Source organism: Notolepis coatsorum (assembly GCF_963971535.1).
Source record: "Notolepis coatsorum genome assembly, chromosome: 4".
NCBI classification, from domain to species: Eukaryota; Metazoa; Chordata; class Actinopteri; order Aulopiformes; family Paralepididae; genus Notolepis; species Notolepis coatsorum.
Window position 1 is genome coordinate 135,971,065 of NC_140168.1, and position 20,967 is coordinate 135,992,031.

The 20,967-nt window shown below is 44.7% G+C and overlaps 1 protein-coding gene across 1 annotated transcript in view; it reads right to left on the reverse strand.

Moving 5' to 3' along the window:
• LOC311226705 (zeta-sarcoglycan-like) overlaps nt 1-20,967 on the reverse strand; it is a gene marked incomplete at both ends in the record, with an annotated part of 330,059 nt that overhangs the window by 259,864 nt on the left and 49,228 nt on the right. Inside the window, one exon of the mRNA XM_084312117.1 lies at nt 8,917-9,018. Coding sequence (XP_084168243.1) covers nt 8,917-9,018 — 102 coding nt within the window. The remainder of the gene's footprint in view (nt 1-8,916; nt 9,019-20,967) is intronic.

Genomic DNA, 20,967 nt, shown 5'->3' on the forward strand with positions numbered 1-20,967 from the left:
AGTCGCTGCGTACGGAGGACAAGGTAGGTGCACACAGAGACAAACGCTTTATACTAGATATTTTTATAGATATGTATCATTTGACTTGCAATGCTGCTGTGACGCCCTCATTTCCCTAAGTGGATTAATAACGTGTCTGCCTGCCTGTCTACCTGAGACACACACTAAAACATTCCTCTCATGTGTCCTGTCCTCAGGTGGGAGGGTTTGACAGAGTAAACGACCTGCGTAGCGCGGAGGCCTACAGCCCCTTGACTGACTCCTGGCGCGCCCTGCCCACCATGCTCACCCCCCACAGCGACTTTGGCTTCGGGGTGTTGGACGACCTGCACTTGGATTATATTAGATATAGATCCAATGGCTTCAACACCACCTCCAACGCGGAGCGCTACGACCAGAGCAGCGACAGGTGGACTGTAGCCGAGGACATGAATATCCACCGCAGAGGCCTAAGCTGCTGCATAATGCATGGCCTGCCTAACATGAGCCAGTACGCCGCTCCCCGTGACGCCCTGCCTAACATGAGCCAGTACGCTGCTCCCTGTGACGCCCTGCCTAACATGAGCCAGTACGCCACTCTCCGTGATGCCCTGCCTAACATGAGCCAGTACGCCGCTCCCCATGGCGCGTTAGCAGGTTAGCTTAGTTAGAGTTAGCAGATAACATTACATTAGTTAAAGGAAAACTCCAACATTTTGGGAAATTAGCTTATTTGCCATCTACCCTGGAGTTAGACAAGAAGATACATACCTTTTTCTTCTCTGTGCATGCAGTAGGAGTAGGAAGACGTTGGGAACTAGGCTAATGGAGGAACCTACTTCCAGTGACTGACGCTAAGCTAGGCTAACGGTGCGCGTCTTCCTACTCCTACTGCATGCACAGAGAAGAAAAAGGTATGTATCTTAACACTCCAACATTTTGGGAACCCTGGAGTTAGACAAGAAGATGCATATAGGGATGTGCATCTCCATCACTGAGGCCGATGCGATGCGCATCTCGATACGGTGCCAACGATACGATACATTAACGATACATTTGAAGTACCGGGAGATGCGATGCGATACGATTCACCCCTGTTGAGATACGATACGATTCGATACGATTTGATTCAACATAATGCGATTCGGGGCGATACGATGCGATTCAACACGATGCAAAATAATGATACAATTTTATGGTATGACAGAGGATTTGGTTGTATTCCTTATATGCAGCTTATATTATTATTAAAAATAAAATAATCTACTGTAAGACAATTTATATAAAAACTCTTGGGTGCCTAAGACTTTTGCACAGTATTGTGTTTTCTATCCACTTTAGCTAAAAACACACACACACTATTTATATATCCACACTACTGTGAGACAATAATAATCACACACAAAGGGATAATGGCTTATAGCAGACTTAATGATTTTATAATATTTCAGATAATGAAATTAAATGTTTATCATCAACTATCCAGTTAGTATTTATATTGTAACGTTTGGCCACTTTTAATCATTGAACGTAGAGAGAGAGAGAGAGCGCGCGTTTGAGCGTTCTGATGTTCCATAGCTAACCACAACATGATGGCATTTTGTCAACACAGTTGGAACCTGGAGGAAGCGATATTGCCAATAAATGTGAAGTTATCTTTGAACCTGTTGTCAAGCGTTGTCAATATACCCCCCCCCCCCCCCCCCCATTTCCTCACTAATGGAACTGGTGTTTGCGGAGTCACGTTAGTTAGTTAGATAGTTTAACGTTAGCTGAACGGCTAACAGCGGCTAACGTTAGCCAGTTGGTCAATTCAATTCATGTCTCGACTTCTCTGTTTGTTGATAACTGTGACGCGGCTATCGCCTTCCGTAGTAGCGAAGCAAAGATCGTCTCTGCTGTGTGCACTGCTGACAGAAGTGGATGAGAGGAAATTATATGAATGAATCAGTTTTGACCGATGCAAAGACGCTAACAACAGATGCATCGCGAGTTCAACCTGAATTGTAGCCGATGCGCATTTTTCCCACCGATGCATTCGCATCTTGAACGTTTATGCCGGTGCACCGATGCGAATCAGTGAATCTTAACATCACTAATGCATACCTTTTTCTTCTCTGTGCATGCAGTAGGAGTAGGAAGACGTTTGGAACTAGGCTAATGGAGGAACCTACTTCCAGTGACTGACGCTAAGCTAGGCTAACGGTGCGTCTCTTCCTACTCCTACTGCATGCACAGAGAAGAAAAGGGTATGTATCTTCTTGTCTAACTCCAGGGTAGATGCCAAATAAGCTAATTTCCCAAAATGTTGGAGTTTTCCTTTAAGGTTTTTAGTGCGACTGGGATTGCTTTCTGCGCTGTGCCTAATCACTGAAAAGGGGAACGATCCAACTGGGGGCGTCCGTGTGGGAGAGAGAGAGAGAGAGAGAGAGAGAGAGAGAGAGAGAGAGAGAGAGAGAGAGAGAGAGAGAGAGAGAGAGAGAGAGAGAGAGAGAGAGAGAGAGAGAGAGAGAGAGAGAGAGAGAAAGAATTATTTGTACCAACTTTGTAGTGGAGCCGTGTTGGTTAATCTACTGGACATCAAAGAGGAGGAGGGGGGTGGGAGAAAGAGGAGGAGGGTAAGAGGAAGAGGCGGAAGATCCAGCAGGGATCTCTGGTCCCGCTGTAATCTCCAGCAGGGGCTGCATGTGAGCCTGTGAGCAGCCAGAGAAGCAGCCTATTATCAGGCTGATGGGAGGCCCTGATACAGAGCCTTGGAGGACGTCAGGAAATGAGCGAGGAGGAGAGGACACAGAGAGAGAGAGAGACAGAGAGAGAGAGAGAGAGAGAGAGAGAGAGACAGAGAGAGAGAGAGAGAGAGAGATAGAGAGAGAGAGAGAGAGAGAGAGAGAGAGATAGAGAGAGAAAGACTGAGAGAGAGAGAGAGGGAGAGGTAGAGGGAGAGAGAGAGGGAGAGGGAGAGGGAGAGGGAGAGAGAGACAGAAATATGTGAGTCATGGAGTCAGTGCCTCAGAGGAAGTAGGTCTTTGCTGTTAATGAATCAATCACGCTTCCTCCAGATCAGAGATGCGAGATGTGAGATTGCTGTTCATTGACTATAGTTCAGCTTTCAACTCCATAGTGAAGTTTGCGGACGACACGGTGGTGGTGGGGCTGATCTCTAACAATGACGAGAAGGCCTATCGGGAGGAGGTTGATGAACTGGCACGCTGGTGTCAGGACAACAGCCTGCTCCTGAACATTGGTAAAACCAAGGAGTTGATTGTGGATTTTAGGAAAATACAGCAGGGGACACACACGCCACTGTGGATAAACGGGGCTATCTTGGACAGGGTGAGTAGTTTCAGGTACCTGGGAGTCCGCATCATAGAGGACCTGACATGGTCAACACACATAGATTCTGGGCGGCTGGGTGGTGCAGCGGACATTGCGCTCATCACCAACGCAAGAGACACCGGGTTCGACTCCGGCTGTCGGTGTTGCCTCCGGCTTGGGCCAGTCGTCATACTAATTCAATTAGCAGGGTTAGTGGGTGGTAGTCGATGGGTGGTTGTGGACAGCGACTCCTACACATCGGTTGGGGACGCCTGCACAGCAGAGACAGGAAATGGCTGGGGTAGTGTGAGCCTCCCACACGTTACACCTCGCCAATGAGAGTCCGCGCTGGCAGGTGAAAAGATGTGACAGGCTGCCTCCTCGTGTATCGGAGGGGACACGTGATCCAAGGCTTCTATCCTCCCTACAACCGGCCAGTGGGGGGCATATGCGAGCAACGTTCAAGACAGGGGAGGGGAGAATTGGCACAGCGGGTAATTGGGATGGGAGAAAAATAGAAAAAAAATCACCCCTGCAGGACTTATATAACAGGAGGTGCAAATCCAGAGCCTGCAGAATAATGAAAGACCCTCACCACCCCAACAACAGCCTGTTCAAGCTGCTGTGGTCAGGCAAGCGCCTATATATACGCAACAAGAACAGAGACTCAGACTCAGCTTATTCGGCCCAGGCCATCAGAACACTGAACACTGAACTCTCCACTCACAAATACACATGAGCACACACACACACACACACACACACACACACACACACACACACACACACACACACACACACACACACACACACACACACACACATACACATACACACAAACACAACACGTATGCTGCAACCGCTAAAACAATCACTTTAAACGAAATGTCACTTTAAAAAATGGAAAAGTCACTTTAAAACCCTTAGAAGTCTAACCTAAATAGCGCCTCCTCCTGAGAATTTCCCCCTTTTTTTTTGTTACATAATATAAAATTACAGATTCATACCTTCAAAATAAGCCATCAATTGTCAAATTTGAGACGATAGTTTTCAATCAATGTCCTATCAAACATTCTGGTAAAATCCTAACACCTTTTCAGTATAGGACTTTGAACTAGATCCAAGTTCATTCAGCTATCTGATGAGAGAACTACACTCCCAGAATTCAATGTGATCATTGTCACTAGCACCATTTCACACCTGAGCAAAGGCCCAGTCATTCCTTTGTTATTCCAGTGAATGGACCCAGCAGGAGGCCTAGCCTAGCGACAAGCGGCCACTACATAGTTGGGTATTGAAAAAATTCTCATATCCAAAAGTAGTAGCTAGATATAGGTCATACATGTAGGTATGCACTTGTCCTAATATACTAACCTACACTGTAGCACTCAACACTTTGATGAACATTGTTACTCAGCTGATAGAGGTGTGCCCTTCCTCAATAAAGCCCTTCAGAGAGCCCTTCAGAGAGAGAGAGAGAGAGAGAGAGAGAGAGAGAGAGAGAGAGAGAGAGAGAGACAAACAACCAGTGATGCCACTAACGCGTTACTAAGTAACGCGTTATTGTAATCTGATTACTTTTCCGCGAAAATGGTAATCTAACGCGTTAATCTTTAAAAGCCAGTAATCTAATTGCAGTTACTTGTCCAAGTGGCTGTGCATTACTATTTCGTTACTATCTCATCATAAATTCATAATGCAGGCGGAATACAGTATTTTATTTCGTTTTCGACAGTCAAAAATACGCTTAGAGCTGTTTACTTCTCTTTGGGAGTGACGTCACATGTCACGTTTTCAAAGCGTGTCTGAGCACGTAACCTCGCGTGTTGATCCATGCTGGTGGGCGCGGCTGTTATTGTTATTTTCAGCCTGACCTAAACTGCGCGCTAGCAGGGAGAAGCTCGCGCTCGTAACGCTTTCTTGCAGCACTGGAAGTTCACTAGTCTACTTAACGTTTGTTAAGCCGGGTGAAAAAAACATTCACTTTGCGGAGGAAACAAAATACTGTCTACCGCATATGGAATATACAGCAGCTGCACAGCACGACCATCGACTTCTACAGGACTCGGAGCTGCACCACCAGCCAAACAGTATGGTCCACCTTTGAGTTAAACATATTTTGCATTGCACTATTCCATGAACATGGAACACCATACTGCAGTATGTAGGTTGTCAGTAGCACACTGACAACACTGCAGTATATATATTCCCTCCCCGCCGTATATATATTTCCCTCCCTCCCACCCACCCACCCCCTCCTAATGTACAGTCCCCTCCCCATCATATGTATATACTCTGTCAGGATCTAGGGGTAACAGTACTGTATATTTGAATACCGCTTATGTCACAAATGTATCAGTACTAAATACCTATATGTCCCTATGCCATAAATGTCATGTATGTTGTGTATGTCATAAATGTCTATATGAATTGAAAATGGGGGACCCTGATGGAAACAAGACAAACGTCTTTCTCTGGTCTGCATCCCCTTAACAATTGTGTGTATTGAGCCGTACTGTATTGTACCCATTCTGCAATCTGTTAAATAAAGTTTTCATTCATTCATTCATTCATTCATTCATTCATTCATTCATTCATTCATTCATTCATTCATTCATTCACACAATAATAAATAATAATAACGTAGAACCATATCTGAATGGGGCAGGCCTCAAAGGTAGGCTACATATCAGCCTACATGTGGTGTTATTGACCATTTATCTTTTGTGAAATCTATAGATCTATAGATAGCAAGATAGGCATACCTGCCCTATTAGTACATTTTACTCAAATTGAGTACATTTTACTAAATTTTTTTTGTCATTCTTATGTTGTGGCAGCAGCAGGGGGGACGACTTCGTAACCTAGTTACTTTCAAAGTAACTAAGTTACTCTGATAATCAAGTAATCAGTAAAGTAACTAAGATTACTTTTTAAAGGAGTAATCAGTAATCAGTAATCATATTACTTTTACAAGTAATCTGTGGCATCACTGCAAACAACACACATTCAAATCCAACCCTAACTAACCTTACTGTCATGCACTTGTCCTAATGTACTAACCTACACTGTAGCACTCAACACTTTGATGAACATTGTTAGTTACTCAGCTGATAGAGTTGTGCCCTTCCTGATGACTTGTCGTACAGAACTTGTAAGTCGCTTTGGATAAAAGCGTTAGCTAAATTACTAGATGTAAATGTAAATGTGTAACTGTAGATTTCAAATGGCTGTGCAAATAGTTGTTTTGTTTGGCTTTGACAATGTAAACGTATGTTTCCTATGTCAATAAAGCCCATTTGAAGGAGAGAGAGAGAGAGAGAGAGAGAGAGAGAGAGAGAGAGAGAGAGAGAGAGAGAGAGAGAGAGAGAGAAAGAGAGAGTGAAAGAGAGAGAGAGAGAGAGAGAGAGAGAGAGAGAGAGAGAAGAGAGAGAGAGAGAGAGAGAGAGAGAGAGAGAGAGAGAGAGAAGAGAGAGAGAGAGAGAGAGAGAGAGAGAGAGAGAGAGAGAGAGAGAGAGAGAGAGAGAGAGAGAGAGAGAGAGACGACGTCATCTTTCCTTCACAAAGCGCCTCGGTATACTCGTTCAGGAGTTTCTGTTGCACATAGAAGCAGACTCGACACAAGTTTCGTCTCGACGCTGCCTCTCCCTATATCTCTCTCTGAATATGCACTATTGTATCAGTACAGTAAAGAATACATGTGTAAAAAAAAATCACGTTAAAAAAAAAAGATTGAATGGGATTCGAACTCGTCAAGAACGGACCGCAGTAGCACGGGACCACTGCTCTGCGAGGTGAGCTGAAGCGCCGAATGAAAATCATGGAACAGTAACAGGCCACCTCTCTACTCTAGACTAGAGAGCTGTCATCACCGTGAATGAATGAACTGCGAACTGCAGGACTATTATTATCAACGACAGACAGTGAGAAACACAACCCCCCCCCCCCTCTCGCGCTGAAGAATATGCATATTAGATCACTCAGTGATTAACACCTATGCGCTGTGTGTGTGTGCGCGCGTGCATGTACGTGACGCGTTGTAGTTTCGGGGGAATACAGGGATATTTAGAACTATACAATTGAGCAAGAATTAAACATATTTACAAGTCGTATTATGTTTAGCAAGTAAGGATACATATAGATTACACTATTATGCACTCGAAATTGTCTTTGTGCTATTTTTACAGATTTTTGAAAAACGGGACTTCCTGAGCATTTGTGAGAGATTCTAATTCTTTTGTTCTCCGCCCACGGGAGCAATAGGCCCCGTTGACTTCTAAGGGTTAAAGGAAGGAGGTATTGTATAGTATTATAGTTTAGATACATTAAGTATAAAATGGCGGAGTTAAAATAGTAAATTGTATATTGTATTAGTGTTGTCACGATACTGGAATTTCGAACTTCGATACGATACCTTGAAAAGTATCGATATTCAGGGAGGTCAGGTGGCGTAACGGAGATTGCGTTCGTCACCAACCCCGGAGCGGCTGGATTCGCCTGTTCGAATCCAGCTCACAGCTCCGGGGTTGTCACCAGCTTGGCTGGCCATTCACACTAATACAATTGGCAGTATTAGAGGGTGGGAGAAGCTGGCGGGGTGGGTCCGGGTCGTTGTAAACAGCGACTCCTACAGTTCGGTCGGGGCGCCTGCTAAGCGCAAATAGGATCTAAGTGGGATAGTGTGATCCTTCCACACGCTACGCCCTCTCAGTGAGAATCCGCGCTGCCAGGTGAAAAGAAGCGGTTGATTGGCTGGACGTGTGTCGGAGGAAGCATGTGGTAGCCTCCACTCTCCCAGACCGACTGTGGGGGGTAAGTGCGCAGCGACCAGGAAGGGGATTGGGAATTGGCATAACGACTAACATTGGGATGGGAGAAAATCGGAAGAAAAAGGAGGGGGAAAAAGATCAATAATAATTTTAAAAAAAAGAAGAAAAGTATCGATATTCGATACCATTTTCGATACCACAGGGGAAAAGGTTCAATCTTAAAATGTAAAAAAAAAAAAAAAAAATCAGGTATTGAAATGAACAATGCAACTTCCTTATACAATTTAAATTTAAATTTTTTTTATGAATAATTAAATATCAATATTTCGGGAAATGAGTATTGAAACCGTTTTAAATATTCAGAATCAATATGTATCGATTTTTCGATATTTTTGACAACACTATATTGTATAGTAGTGTACATAGGAACCAGTTTCTCAGGAACTTAGCATGTATTTTTTTTTTATCATGCACATCTTGTGTCTTACCTATTTTTTTTTTTTTTTCTATGCCTATTTTTATTATTGTATTTTGCACAATCAATGCGGGCATGACCACCCGCATTTCACTGTATGCCCTGGTATGTATGTGACAAATACACGTCTTGATTCTTGATTCATCTCCTGCTGTCACAGGTTTATCTCAATTACACTTCCTCCAGAACAGAGATCTCCTGCTGTCACAGGTGTATCTCAATCACACTTCCTCCAGAACAGAGATCTCCTGCTGTCACAGGTTTATCTCACAGCTCTTTTTCACCAGCCGACGTCCACGCCGGTCGTTCGCGGTTCAGCCTTCCGTCTTGCCGTATTGATCCATGGCCTCTTTGAGGTTTGAAAGGGGGGCAACTTACCCTCCTGGACTGGATCTCCTTTACGTAGAGGGGCAGGAGGACCTCAGAGATTCCCTCCAGACGGATCCCATCTTTCTTCAGCTGCAGATTCCCCATGCCGTCCTACAACACAGTAGAGGCCTGTCACTAGGGCTGTACCGAATGTCATTTTTTAACATTCAAAGCTTCTATTGAAGTATTCGAATGAAGCTTCGAATGTCTGTTGTCATATCTTATGACGTAATCCAATTTTTTTTTTTTAATTTGCTCTGTTCTCCCACCAGATTAAGACGCACTATGTCGGTCCGCTTCCCGTCCTGTTATTCTGATTATTCTGTACTATGTCGGTCCACTTCCTGTTCTGTTCTTCTTGTGATAAATATCCTCAAACTAAATCCTCAATTTGAATAAAGTGATTAATCTGATTAAATTACAATTTTTTGTATTAAATCAACTTTCTTTAATGAATATAACTCATCAGTTTAGTCAACGTAAATAATCCATTAAGGGCACGGTTGGTACGAAAGTGATGGTGACGTCTTGATGGAGCGCCGAGCGCCAAGCGGATGCAGATAGGCTACATCATTTATGATAAATTCTTAATTTCAATTTTTATGATGAGTCATATACTATAATAGTATAATACTATAATATTACTGTAGCCTAATCTTTATCTGCAACTGTGAAGAAAAAACCCATTGGTTTAAACAGAATGAATAGACACATACAAAATATATATATATATATATATATATATATATATATATATATATATATATATATATATATATATATATATAAAAATAATATATAATACTAATTCGAATGTTGATTTAGAATTCGATTGTCAACATTATGAACGAAGCTTCGAAGCTTCGAACTATTCGGTACAGCCCGACCTGTCACAGAATGTCTAGGATGCTCAATTTGTCCTCCCTGTTGGAAGAGACAACGGTTGCTATGTGTACATTTTATTAAATTAAATACAATTAGATTAAAATGTATTGTCATCATGCAGCACAAGTACAGTACAACAAAAATAAGTTTGCCATCCAACCAGAGTGCAAATGTAACAATTGTAATATACAATGTACAGGTGATTAAACTGGCTATAAAATAAATATATAGCAACAAAAAATGTATTGCAACAAATATAGCAACAAGAAATATAGCAACAAAAAGATTATAATATTGGTGTGTTGTAAACAGGTCACAGTGGAACAGTAATATCATGCTTTCAGTGTTTCACCTGCTTTACCACTGCACAGGAATTAGGCATTTTCTTTTTCGAAAAGTGGTTACCAATGGTTACGGGCAGCCATGTTGGAAGAAAAATAAAAAATAAAATAGGAATAAATACAGCAGTTTGCATTACTATTCCCTTCCTATCCATCATCATCATCATCATCATCATCATCATCATCATCATCATCATCATCATCATCATCATCATCATCATCATCATCATCATCATCATCAGACATCTTGGTAGGCACACAACAGGCCATTGCAATCAATAACATGTGATACTGTCACATGTCATGCAAATACTATTAATAGAGTAGGTAGGTAGTAAATAATAGAGGCTTGGGAGATAGAGCAGTCGCCTGGTAATCCGGAAGTTCCCAGTTCGATTCCCGCTCCTCCCGGGCAGCATGTCGAAGTGCCCGATGAGCAGGTTGGCACCTTGCATGGTTGCCTCCGCCGTCGGTGTGAGAATGTGTGGGAGCATGTGTTTACATCATGCGTATAATGTGAAGAACAAATTGTAAAGCGCTTTGGATAAAAGTGCTATATAAATGCACCATTTACCATTTTATAGAGTAGGTAGGTGATCTGTTAGCAGGGTGTCTGCAAATACTATTAATAGAGTAGGTAGTTGATCTGTTTGCAGGGTGTCTGCAAATACTATTAATAGAGTAGGTAGTTGATCTGTTTGCAGGGTGTGTGCAAATACTATTAATAGAGTAGGTAGTTAATCTGTCTGCAGGTTTCAACAAGTTACATGTCAACACTTTTTAAGACCTTTTCAATACCATTTAGAGCAATATTTAATACAAATTTCACAAGCATACTAGCAAAAAACAACAACAACACATAGCGACACTGAACTGGCGACTGCACTTGCGTGCCAATTTAAATTGCACGGTCCGTACAGGCTCTCACAGGACGCACAAGCTCCAGATGGCGGCGCAAAAAAAGAAAAAAAATTGAATACAAATATATTTAATATGATTTCATCTCCAGACAGCCGGGCTGCCCCCCAAAAAATGTAATACCTGTGCAAATTAAATGTAAGACTTTTTTTTAATAAATTGAGAATTATTAATTGAATACTTTTTAATACCCCGCAGATACCCTGGTCAGAATATACCTGCATATAACCCATATAACTCTGTATGATTTGTACAATAATGCTGTATACAGTACCGACAGTATCTGTTGGCAGTGTAGTCGTCTATTGACCCGGCGTCCTGAGAGAGACGGGAAGAGGAAGCCAGTGAATCTTCTGGAGCGACACCAACAACACTGATAAGGTCTTTACCGTCCCGACGCAGATGGATGGGAGGCGAGGGAGCGGAGCGGTGGTCAAGATGAATCTTAGGAGACGCATCCCTGACAGACGCCCGGCAGCCCTGTCTGTTGACAAAATGGTGGATTGTTGTTGTCCCAGAAGACATGACCGGGAGTCGGTCCGCTCTGTTCTCCCACCAGATTAAGCTATGTCGGTCCGCTTCCCGTCCTGTTCTTCTGATGATTCTGTACTATGTCGGTCCACTTCCTGTTCTGTTCTTCTTGTGATTCTGTACTGTGTCGGTCCACTTCCTGCTCTGTTCTTCTGATTATTCTGTACTATGTCTGTCCACTTCCTGTTCTTCTTGTGATTTAGTTTAGTTTAGTTTACTCAGTTTATTTGATCATGGACAGTGCATATCAATCAACAGTTATACATTTATAAATGAATACAAATAAATAAAAATAAAAAACTGTAAATATGCCAACATTAGCAGGGTTGCTAGTTTTCAGTTGTAGTCCCTGGTGTTGGATTCTGGCAAACCACAATCAGCCACTTATCACCTCTTCATCTGTTGGCTCGTGTAGTTTCTGCGTTGTGTTTATTTCTCCGACGTCTTCTCATACTGGCTGTACATCATGGTCATTCCCCTTTAATGCAATCCGTAATCATAATAATTCACCACTGTCAGACATGTTACCTTTCTTGGAACACGTTGTTTATTACATAAACAGAAGCCTCGTAATCAGATGTTACCCATTTTGTATTGTCCTTGAAAAGTCTTTGAAAGAAACTACAATCATTATTCTAATGATCTCTCCTTTCACCCCGCTGGGTGGTCATCGCGGCCTGGCTGATATTCCAAAAGCCTGTCGTCGTGGCACTCCTCCATTGCTGCTCCCCCCCCTCCCCCTCTTAGAGAGGGGAGGAGGGAGCCGTCTCAAAGTCTCTGATGGTTCTTCTCTTCTGTGTGATTCGTTTCTTAGTCTAACTTTACCCGGAAGAAACCTCACGTTATATTATCTTCGCCATAGCAACGACAGGCCCGGCCCCTCTTCTGGTTGCTATGTGACGCGCTGTCATGACAACTGCTATTCACCCTTTAACACACATTAAACGTTCGTTCAATTGATGTCTCCCTGCCTGTCTGCACTTTCACTGCTTATCAAGATGACGAAGGACCTTGGAGCACACCCCTGCTCGCCGTGGAGACACACTGCCTGCTGACACACTCTCTCTCTGCTTCTGTGTTGTTCTCAGATGGCTATAAGCAGTGCTGTCATCCACCTACAGTATATACATTTAGTTTACATTATATACACTGAAAAACCTTGAGATCCTTCACTGGGCTAGATGTTTAAAGGTCCCGTGTCTTGCTATTCCTTTCACTATTTGGGCAACTGAGTCTATGGAACACATCTCTATTTCACCTGCCACCTTGAAGCACTGCGCCGACCAGCTGTCCCCAGTGTTTACTAACATTTTTAACACTTCACTGGAGCTGTGTCGGGTCCCAGTGTGTGTTAAGGCCTCGACCATCATCCCTGTCCCCAAGAAGGCCAAGGTCACAGGCCTTAATGACTACAGACCGGTCGCCCTGACGTCTGTGGTCATGAAGGTTTTTGAGCGCCTTGTCCTGGCCCACCTGAAGTCCACCACAGACCCTCTTCTAGACCCCCTGCAGTTTGCATACAGAGCCAACCGTTCCATGGGCGATGCTATGAACATGGCTCTGCATTACGTTCTGGAACACCTGGACACTGCAGGGACCTATGCCAGGATTCTGTTGGTGGACTTCAGCTCGGCCTTCAACACCATCCTCCTGCACATCCGGGAGCATCAGATGTCCCTACTGCAGGTGCCGGACTCTACCTGGAGGTGGATTACGGACTTCCTGACCAACAGGTCACAGCGGGTGAAGTTGGGAATCAACATCTCCGATCCCAAGTCCATCAGTACTGGCTCCCCACAGGGCTGCGTTCTGTCCCCACTACTATTCTCCCTGTGTACACCAACAGCTGTGTCTCTCTGCACCCCTCAGTCAAACTCCTGAAGTTTGCGGACGATACCACCCTGGTGGGTCTCATATCCAGGGGGGATGAGTCTGCCTACAGGAGGGAGATCGAGAGGCTGCAGAGCTGGTGCAGCTGCAACAGCCTGGACCTCAACGCCCAGAAAACAGTGGAGATGGTGGTGGATTTCAGGTGGAAGGCAGCCCCCCCCACCCCGATCATTCTGGGAGGCACCCCGGTGGCCTCTGTGGAGTCCTGCCGCTTCTTCGGCATGACACTCTCCCGGGACCTGAAATGGGAGCTGAACACCATTGCTCTCAATAAAAAGGTCCGGAGGAGGATGTTCTTCCTATGACAGCTGAGGAAGTTAAGGCTGCCGAGGACCATAATGGCTCAGTTCTACACCTCCATCATCCAGTCCATCCTCACCCTTTCCATCATCACCTGGTTCCCTGCAGCCACGGTCAGGGACAAGGCCAAGCTGCAGCGGGTGATACGATCAGCGGAGAGGGTGATCGGCTGCCCCCTTCCCTCCCTTGAGTCCCTACATTCCTCCAGGGCCTTGAGGAGGGCTGATTATGGCTGACCCCGTCCACCCGGGTCACAGCCTCTTCATCATGCTCCCCCACGGCAGGCGGCTACGGCTGCCCAAGACATTAAAGTCCCGTCATAGACTCAGCTTCTTCCCCCCAGCAGCTTGCCTGGTAAACGAGTCAGGTGTCCCCCTGCTCCCCCCCCTCCTCTATGGCGAGCTGCTAGGGCTGGACCTCTGGACTTGAACTGTGCTGTATTCTCAAAGACACTCTGATGTCACGAGACCGCCGCCATCTTGGTATAGGGGGACCATACGGATTTCTACCATCAAATGCATGCGTTGAGGTCCGTTTTTATTACATGTTTTATCGCATTCTTGTTCATTTCATAACATTTTCATACGATTTGTTTTGAAAATATTGAGGCCAACATGGCATTTCACTATTTAGAAAGCCTTTCTGGTGATTCTAAGGCGAGATATGAGTCAAAGATCTCCCCCTGATTGACTTGACATAATGTCCATACAAAACACATACAGACATGGCCAACTCTCGAATACCCAAATTGAAGCTGCTGTGTTACGTTTTGTACTAATAACAAACACAGAAATCCAAATCGCAAGTTTTATATAATACCAGCTGATGCATCACGGAGGAAAAAGTGGCTGGTGGCTAACGTTCGGCTAACTCGCTCTGTGTTGTGGTCATGGTAGCTACATGCTAAGCTAACGTTAATTGCATAATATCGAACCGATAGGAGCTTATCTTTTTCCTCCTTGATGGTATAAAACTTGCGATTTGGATTTCTGTTTTTGTCATTAGTACAACGCGTAACACAGCAGCTCTTTGGCATTGTGAATGACTGAAGAAAATTCCGCTTGATAGTCTTTAATTTGACGCTTTAACGATCCGTTTCTGCACTAAATGAACCGTACACAATGTACCAGGCGGGGCAGTTTCCCCCCACGCTGCAGTTGCCTAGCAACAACAGACAGGAAGTTGACTTCGAGAATTGTATCCATGTCCCCAACCACTGCACTTTACTGTCTTATTGTTGTCTCACTGTTTCTGTCTTGTTTTGCACTTATTTATTTATTATTAGGGATGCACCGATATGAACATTTGCGGCCGATACCGATTGTTCAACTAACACAATCGGCCGATACCGATACCGATATTTGTGGCAAAAAAAGAAAAAAAGTCAACTTTTTTTTCTTTTTTTTTACTTTTTTTTTTTTTTTTTATGAAACTACTGTATATTTGTATGTCTCTAAATGTTTTGATGAATTGAAAATGGAGGACCCTTATGTAAAAAAGCCAAAAGTCTTTTTCTGGTCTTCATCCTCCAGTCTTAGCACTGTTGTTGTATTGAGCTGTACTGTATTGTACCCATTCTGCAATCTGTTAATAAAGTTTTCAATCAATCAATCAGACAAATGTATAGAAAAGCTTTTATTATAACCATATAACAAAAAATGATATTATTGTTTATGAAAATGTAGCCCTATGCTTGACTATTATTTTAGGCATGGCAACAAATAAAATAATAATAATAAAATGAATAAATAAAATATGAAATAAATAAATAGGCTACACGTCTCTCTTTTTGTGTTACAAATTGTGCTCACCGATATGAACATAGGCCTCTTTACTTACTTAAAAAAGGAAACATCAAGAAATATGTTTATGGTATTCCATCATGCCATGTGTGTTTTTTATATATTTTATAATGCTCATGATTATTGCTGAAGTCTGAGTCATACAATACCCACTGGCTTTCATCTTCAACAGACTAACTTGACTAAAAAGACAAAAAAGTTAATGAGTTTTAAGAGTTTAAGAGACAGCACTCACTGTATCTCTCTCAAACAAAGCTCCATGTTCTCCAGTAATATCTCCATAATCTGAGTTTGCAATGCATGTGTCGCGTCAGGTACAACAGAACGATTTTGATTGACAGTCGATTCTGCCAATTACGTCATACCGCTAGCACCCACCTCCTGCTGTTCTTACCACCAATCGGCAAGCGCTTATTCGTTTTTTACTTCCGGGAAGTCCGCCATTGATTTTCACGAGAGATTAACAACAAAGCTAATAACTAGGGATGTCCGATATTATCGGCCGACCGATATTATCGGCCGATATCGGCAGTAAAATGTGATATCGGAAAATATCAGTATAGAATTTTTTTTTTTTTTTTTTTTTTTTACATTTATTTAACCTTTATTTACCCAGGCAAGCAAGTAAGAACCAATTCTTATTTTATTTATTGTCAAAAGTATGCATGTTGGTTTAATTCAACAACAAGAGATATGTAATGTTAATTTTTACTTTTTTAATTATCATATTTTGCACAGATAATGCTTACATTTAGAAAGCCTTTTGAATGCATCCAGTGAAATTATTAATTACCTGAAATTATTCAGTTTTTTTGGGGGGAAACCCTGCATATATCGGTATCGGTTGATATCGGTATCGGTATCGGTATCGAAATTAAGAGTTGGACAATATCGGAATATCGGTATCGGTAAAAAAGCCAATATCGAGCATCCCTACTAATAACGTTAGCTCCCCGCGGCCCACAAGTAGATTACCAGCGCTCCGCAGGAGTACTAAACAAGGGATAATGATTTTACTGCAACGAATGTTATAATAAAAGCTTTTCTATACATTTGTCTGATTGAAAACTTTATTAACAGATTGCAGAATGGGTCCTATTCAGTACGGGCTCTCTGAGCAAAGGAAGGAAGTGAGAGATATGAATGAGTAATGCTTGCTACGGTCGACTCGGGTAAATATGCTGATGTTATTGAACGTGTAACAGTAGGTTATGAATATAACCGTGTTCTATGAGTATAGTGACGCTCAGCGTCTACTGCACATATTCTCACTCCAGTGCTGTACACTGAATAAAAACTCACAAAATGTATCTTTACATACCAACATCCGTCTGGCCACACCCCCGCTACCTATATAAGCAGGGGTGTGGCCACACACTCATCTCCTTCTCAATCTTTCACCACAAGGCAAGATCAAGGGCAGCAGTGGCGTCTAGACGCTGAGCGTCACTATACTCATAGAACACGGTTATATTCATAACCTACTGTTCTATGTCGTATAAGCTTCCGCTCAGCGTCTACTGCACAACGGGAGCTGAGCGGGAGCTGATGCTCGACAAATGTACCCCACTGAGGCCCCCCACAACCATCAGAACCGGGGAGGACCGAGCCCCCCGACCCTCCCTAATGGAGGGATACCCTCCCTATTGGAGGACGGGAGGGAGACGGATCCGACCGTGCGAAGAGGAACTCGAGCAACTCAACGCACAGGGCGAGCAGACCGTGGCTTGACCCCACGACTACGCACATGCACAACCCGCATGCCACCAGGGAACGAACGGAAGGAACAAACCTCGTTACCGCCCCCAAAATCACGGGGTCAAGAGCAAAGCTCAACACTGTGGCAAGGCCGTAGCAGCGGAGCGCGAAGGAAGACCCAGACCCAGAAGGGACTGGATCCCCCCGGAAAAAGGGGGCCCGGAGAGGCCAATGACGCCACAGCATCAGGACCTCACCAGGCGGTCACTAGTGACACCGCCCCCCACATCGCCAGCGTATTCGGACAGGGCCCATCCAAGAGCAGGCCCTTCTCCCCACTAGCACGCCGCCTGGCTCACTGACCCTGGCATACTCAGGCAGTCAGCATGGCTGTAACTCGAAGCACTCAAGAGGCTACACTACAGCGGGAGCAGGCAGCGCACAACCTCCAGAAGAGGCCGATCCCTCAATCCAGGCAGCAGGCACTTGACCCGAGCCTGGAGCACTGCGGATGAGATAGGCGCCAAAGGGGTCAACTGAAAACAGCACCCCGGCGGAAGGGGCGTATCCTGGCATTGTTGAGCACCATGTCAAAGCCTCCACCAAAAAATCCCCGACACTCTAGAGGGGCCGAGGCAGAGAAGGCTGACATGATTGGCAGACGTCATGAACGTGCAGGGGAACACTCAACCGGGTAACCCGGGAGTTGACTCCGCTCCAACACACCAGGGAATCAACCACCCTCTTGGTTCAACATGCGGTGGTTGTTCCTATAACCCCTCAGGAAAAAAAACTCCAAAACACACCTGCGGGTATACACTGGCTATACCGCAGTACAAGTGTTTTAGTTTTCAAAAAGGGTTTATCCCAGGCCACGCGTCTGGACCAGCGTGACCAGAACCAGTCCCGTGCCCTAATCACGCCGACATCCCAAACTCTAGGAGGGGGGGTAGGTACGCGTGTCGATCTAAAACATTATAGAGGGCGCCACCCAGACGGTCCCGTTCGTACCTCGCTCAGTGGCCCACCCCAAAGGCGTGAGACCCCTCTACCTATGCTTTGATCTATTCCGTTAACATCCCCCAGATATGAACGAGAATTCGTCGAGACAACCTAGTAAACTGGCGCTCAGAAGAGACAATCTCCATCCCAGTTGCCCCATAAAACGCAGTTTTAATGATGAGCAACCAAGGCGCACAAGCCTCATGCGTGATTCCTATCAGAAACACCCAGGGCCAGCACTATGTACACGTCGAGACCCAAAACACATCAATGGATAGTCTAACAAGACACCAGATACCGTTTTTCCAAGCCGCCTGGGGGAACGACAAGAAGCCGCTTTTTTTATTTAAAATGTTTTCAGAAAAAAGATAAAATAATACGGACATGGGTCCCATGCGACGCGGCTGAGGGAAAACACCACCCCGTCAACCACACTTCATAAGAGGGGACGGTGAGCGGCGTACCCCTATGATGGGGGGAAACCCATGACTCAACAGACCTGTAAGGCGAGGAGTCAGGGAAACCCTAAACAATACCCCGTCCACCTACTCCAAAAAGGAGAGGACGGGGAACCCCCAGAGAGACTTCCCACGTGAGCTGTATAGATTGAAAAGACATATTGCAGCATTGAGCTATGTAACAATTGGGTTAGGACTCTCCGAGGAGGAGCTCTGAACTCCCAGAGGAGAAGACTCCAAACACCAGAGGAGGCTCTGACCCAATACACACACTACCAGTAGGGAGCAGCGCAGAAGAACCACGTCTCCGCATTGCATCACCCACCAAGCTCAATAATCAAATTTAATTGAATCAAATACACATACAACAGAGCAGAACTCCTTTTTTTCGAAGTTCTACTCACCTTGACAATCTGAGGAGGAGGCTCTGAAACTCTGAGGAGGCTCCCTCTTTTCTTTTATTACTGGGAGGGAGGGTCCGAACTCACAGAAGGCTCTTCTCCCTGAAGAAGAGCTCTGTGAGGAGGAGGCTCTGAAAACTCCCTGAAACAGAACCATAACATGGAACCTGAACAACTCACGGAAGCCTAGAAACGCGCCCAGTGACGTATTCTATGGCGGGGGAATTTCCGCGGTGCACACGCCCAATCTTTCAGGGCGTGGGACCAGGAAACCCACCCCCCTACCCTGTAACATGCCGAAACAGCAACGTGACAGGAAGCCCGAAGGACAGGGGGTTTTAACCCCTGCCCAAACAGAAAAAGGGGGAGGAAGGGTTTACCAGTTCACCCCTTTACGACCCCTCACCCCTGATACGATGTAATGACAAAGTAGAGCCATGACACCAGTCATAGCATGCTACATGAAGCGTTTAACAGCTTCACATAGCTCATGTGCGAACCTGCTATCTGATTTTTACTAAGGAAAAACACAGAACAAAGAGGGCCCCTTTAAGAGCTCCGGTAACAGACTTACACATGTGCTTCTGTGGGCCAAAACCTAACCCAGTTGTGGATCTCAACGACACACACAACCCTTCATCACAACAAAAAAGGGGCAAAAGTACACTCTTAGTACAGAGGAACGCAGTTTTTCATAACGAGAGAGACATAAGTCCTCGATTACGTATTGGCCACAGGCCTTGCTAAGCACATATGACAGTGACCAAACAACCTTTTCCCTAGGAAAAAAATCATTTTCTCAAGCAGAAGCACAACCCCAGCAGTTTAAGCTGAGGGCTACATCGTATCCCCACAAACATAGTGCCACAATATATTGTAAACAAAACATGTTTGAGAGGAGGGGGGGAAGTCCCAGGGAAAAAACCGGGGGGGTCACCCCTCCCTACCTTACCCTTGATACGACCAGGTTGAACAGGTACCCCTGTTAATATGTGAACACGCTGTTCATTGTCATCACAGGCTGAGAGAAGAATGTATTCCTCAATCACATGTCACTAAGCATAGCTTCACAGGTTAATTAACCCACTTAGTTGTGAGTTCAACCACGTTACTAACGTTACATGAACACACATGTTCTCATCACAACTAAACCAGTTAATTTTTACACACGTAAAAAACAACGCCGATTTTCTAGGTAGAGAGAAGCTATACCAGTGACAAGACAATTCACACACAACACGCGTCGTATCCTCAATGTATTGCAGCAACACACGTTTTGGAAAACATCGTTATTACAAAACATTTAGAAGGGAAGGAAAGAAGAAGTGTTAAGTCCGGCAGGACTCCTTACCTCCACCCTGAGCGCAGGCAGAGAGAACTGTGAACACTGGTTAACGGGGACAGCCGAAGTCGAACCTGGCGTCTCCTGCGTTGGTGACGAGCTGCGCCACCCAGCTGCCGTTCTCCATGTTGACGAAGTCCTCGCTGGCAGGGCACCCGGTGTAGGGTCGACTAACATCCTCTGTCAAAGATGACGTCGTAGTCAGAGTGTTAAGGCTTGTTATACTCACAGTAACGTTCAACAGTGTAGCATTAAGCTAACAGCCACTCCCAACTGATAGCAACAAGCTAACGTTTCCTAGCCTAGTGAACACAACGGGCTAGCGTTGCAGCTAACAGCTGACTGGCTAACAGTAGGCCACACACTAGCACGCAAGCTAAGCAGCTATCACCTGAACTGTACACAACGACATAACAAGCCACACTTCAGACAGGCCGCCGCCTGAATCCCTCCTCATCCTAAGAGAGAAGAGAAAAAGAAATGTCAACACAG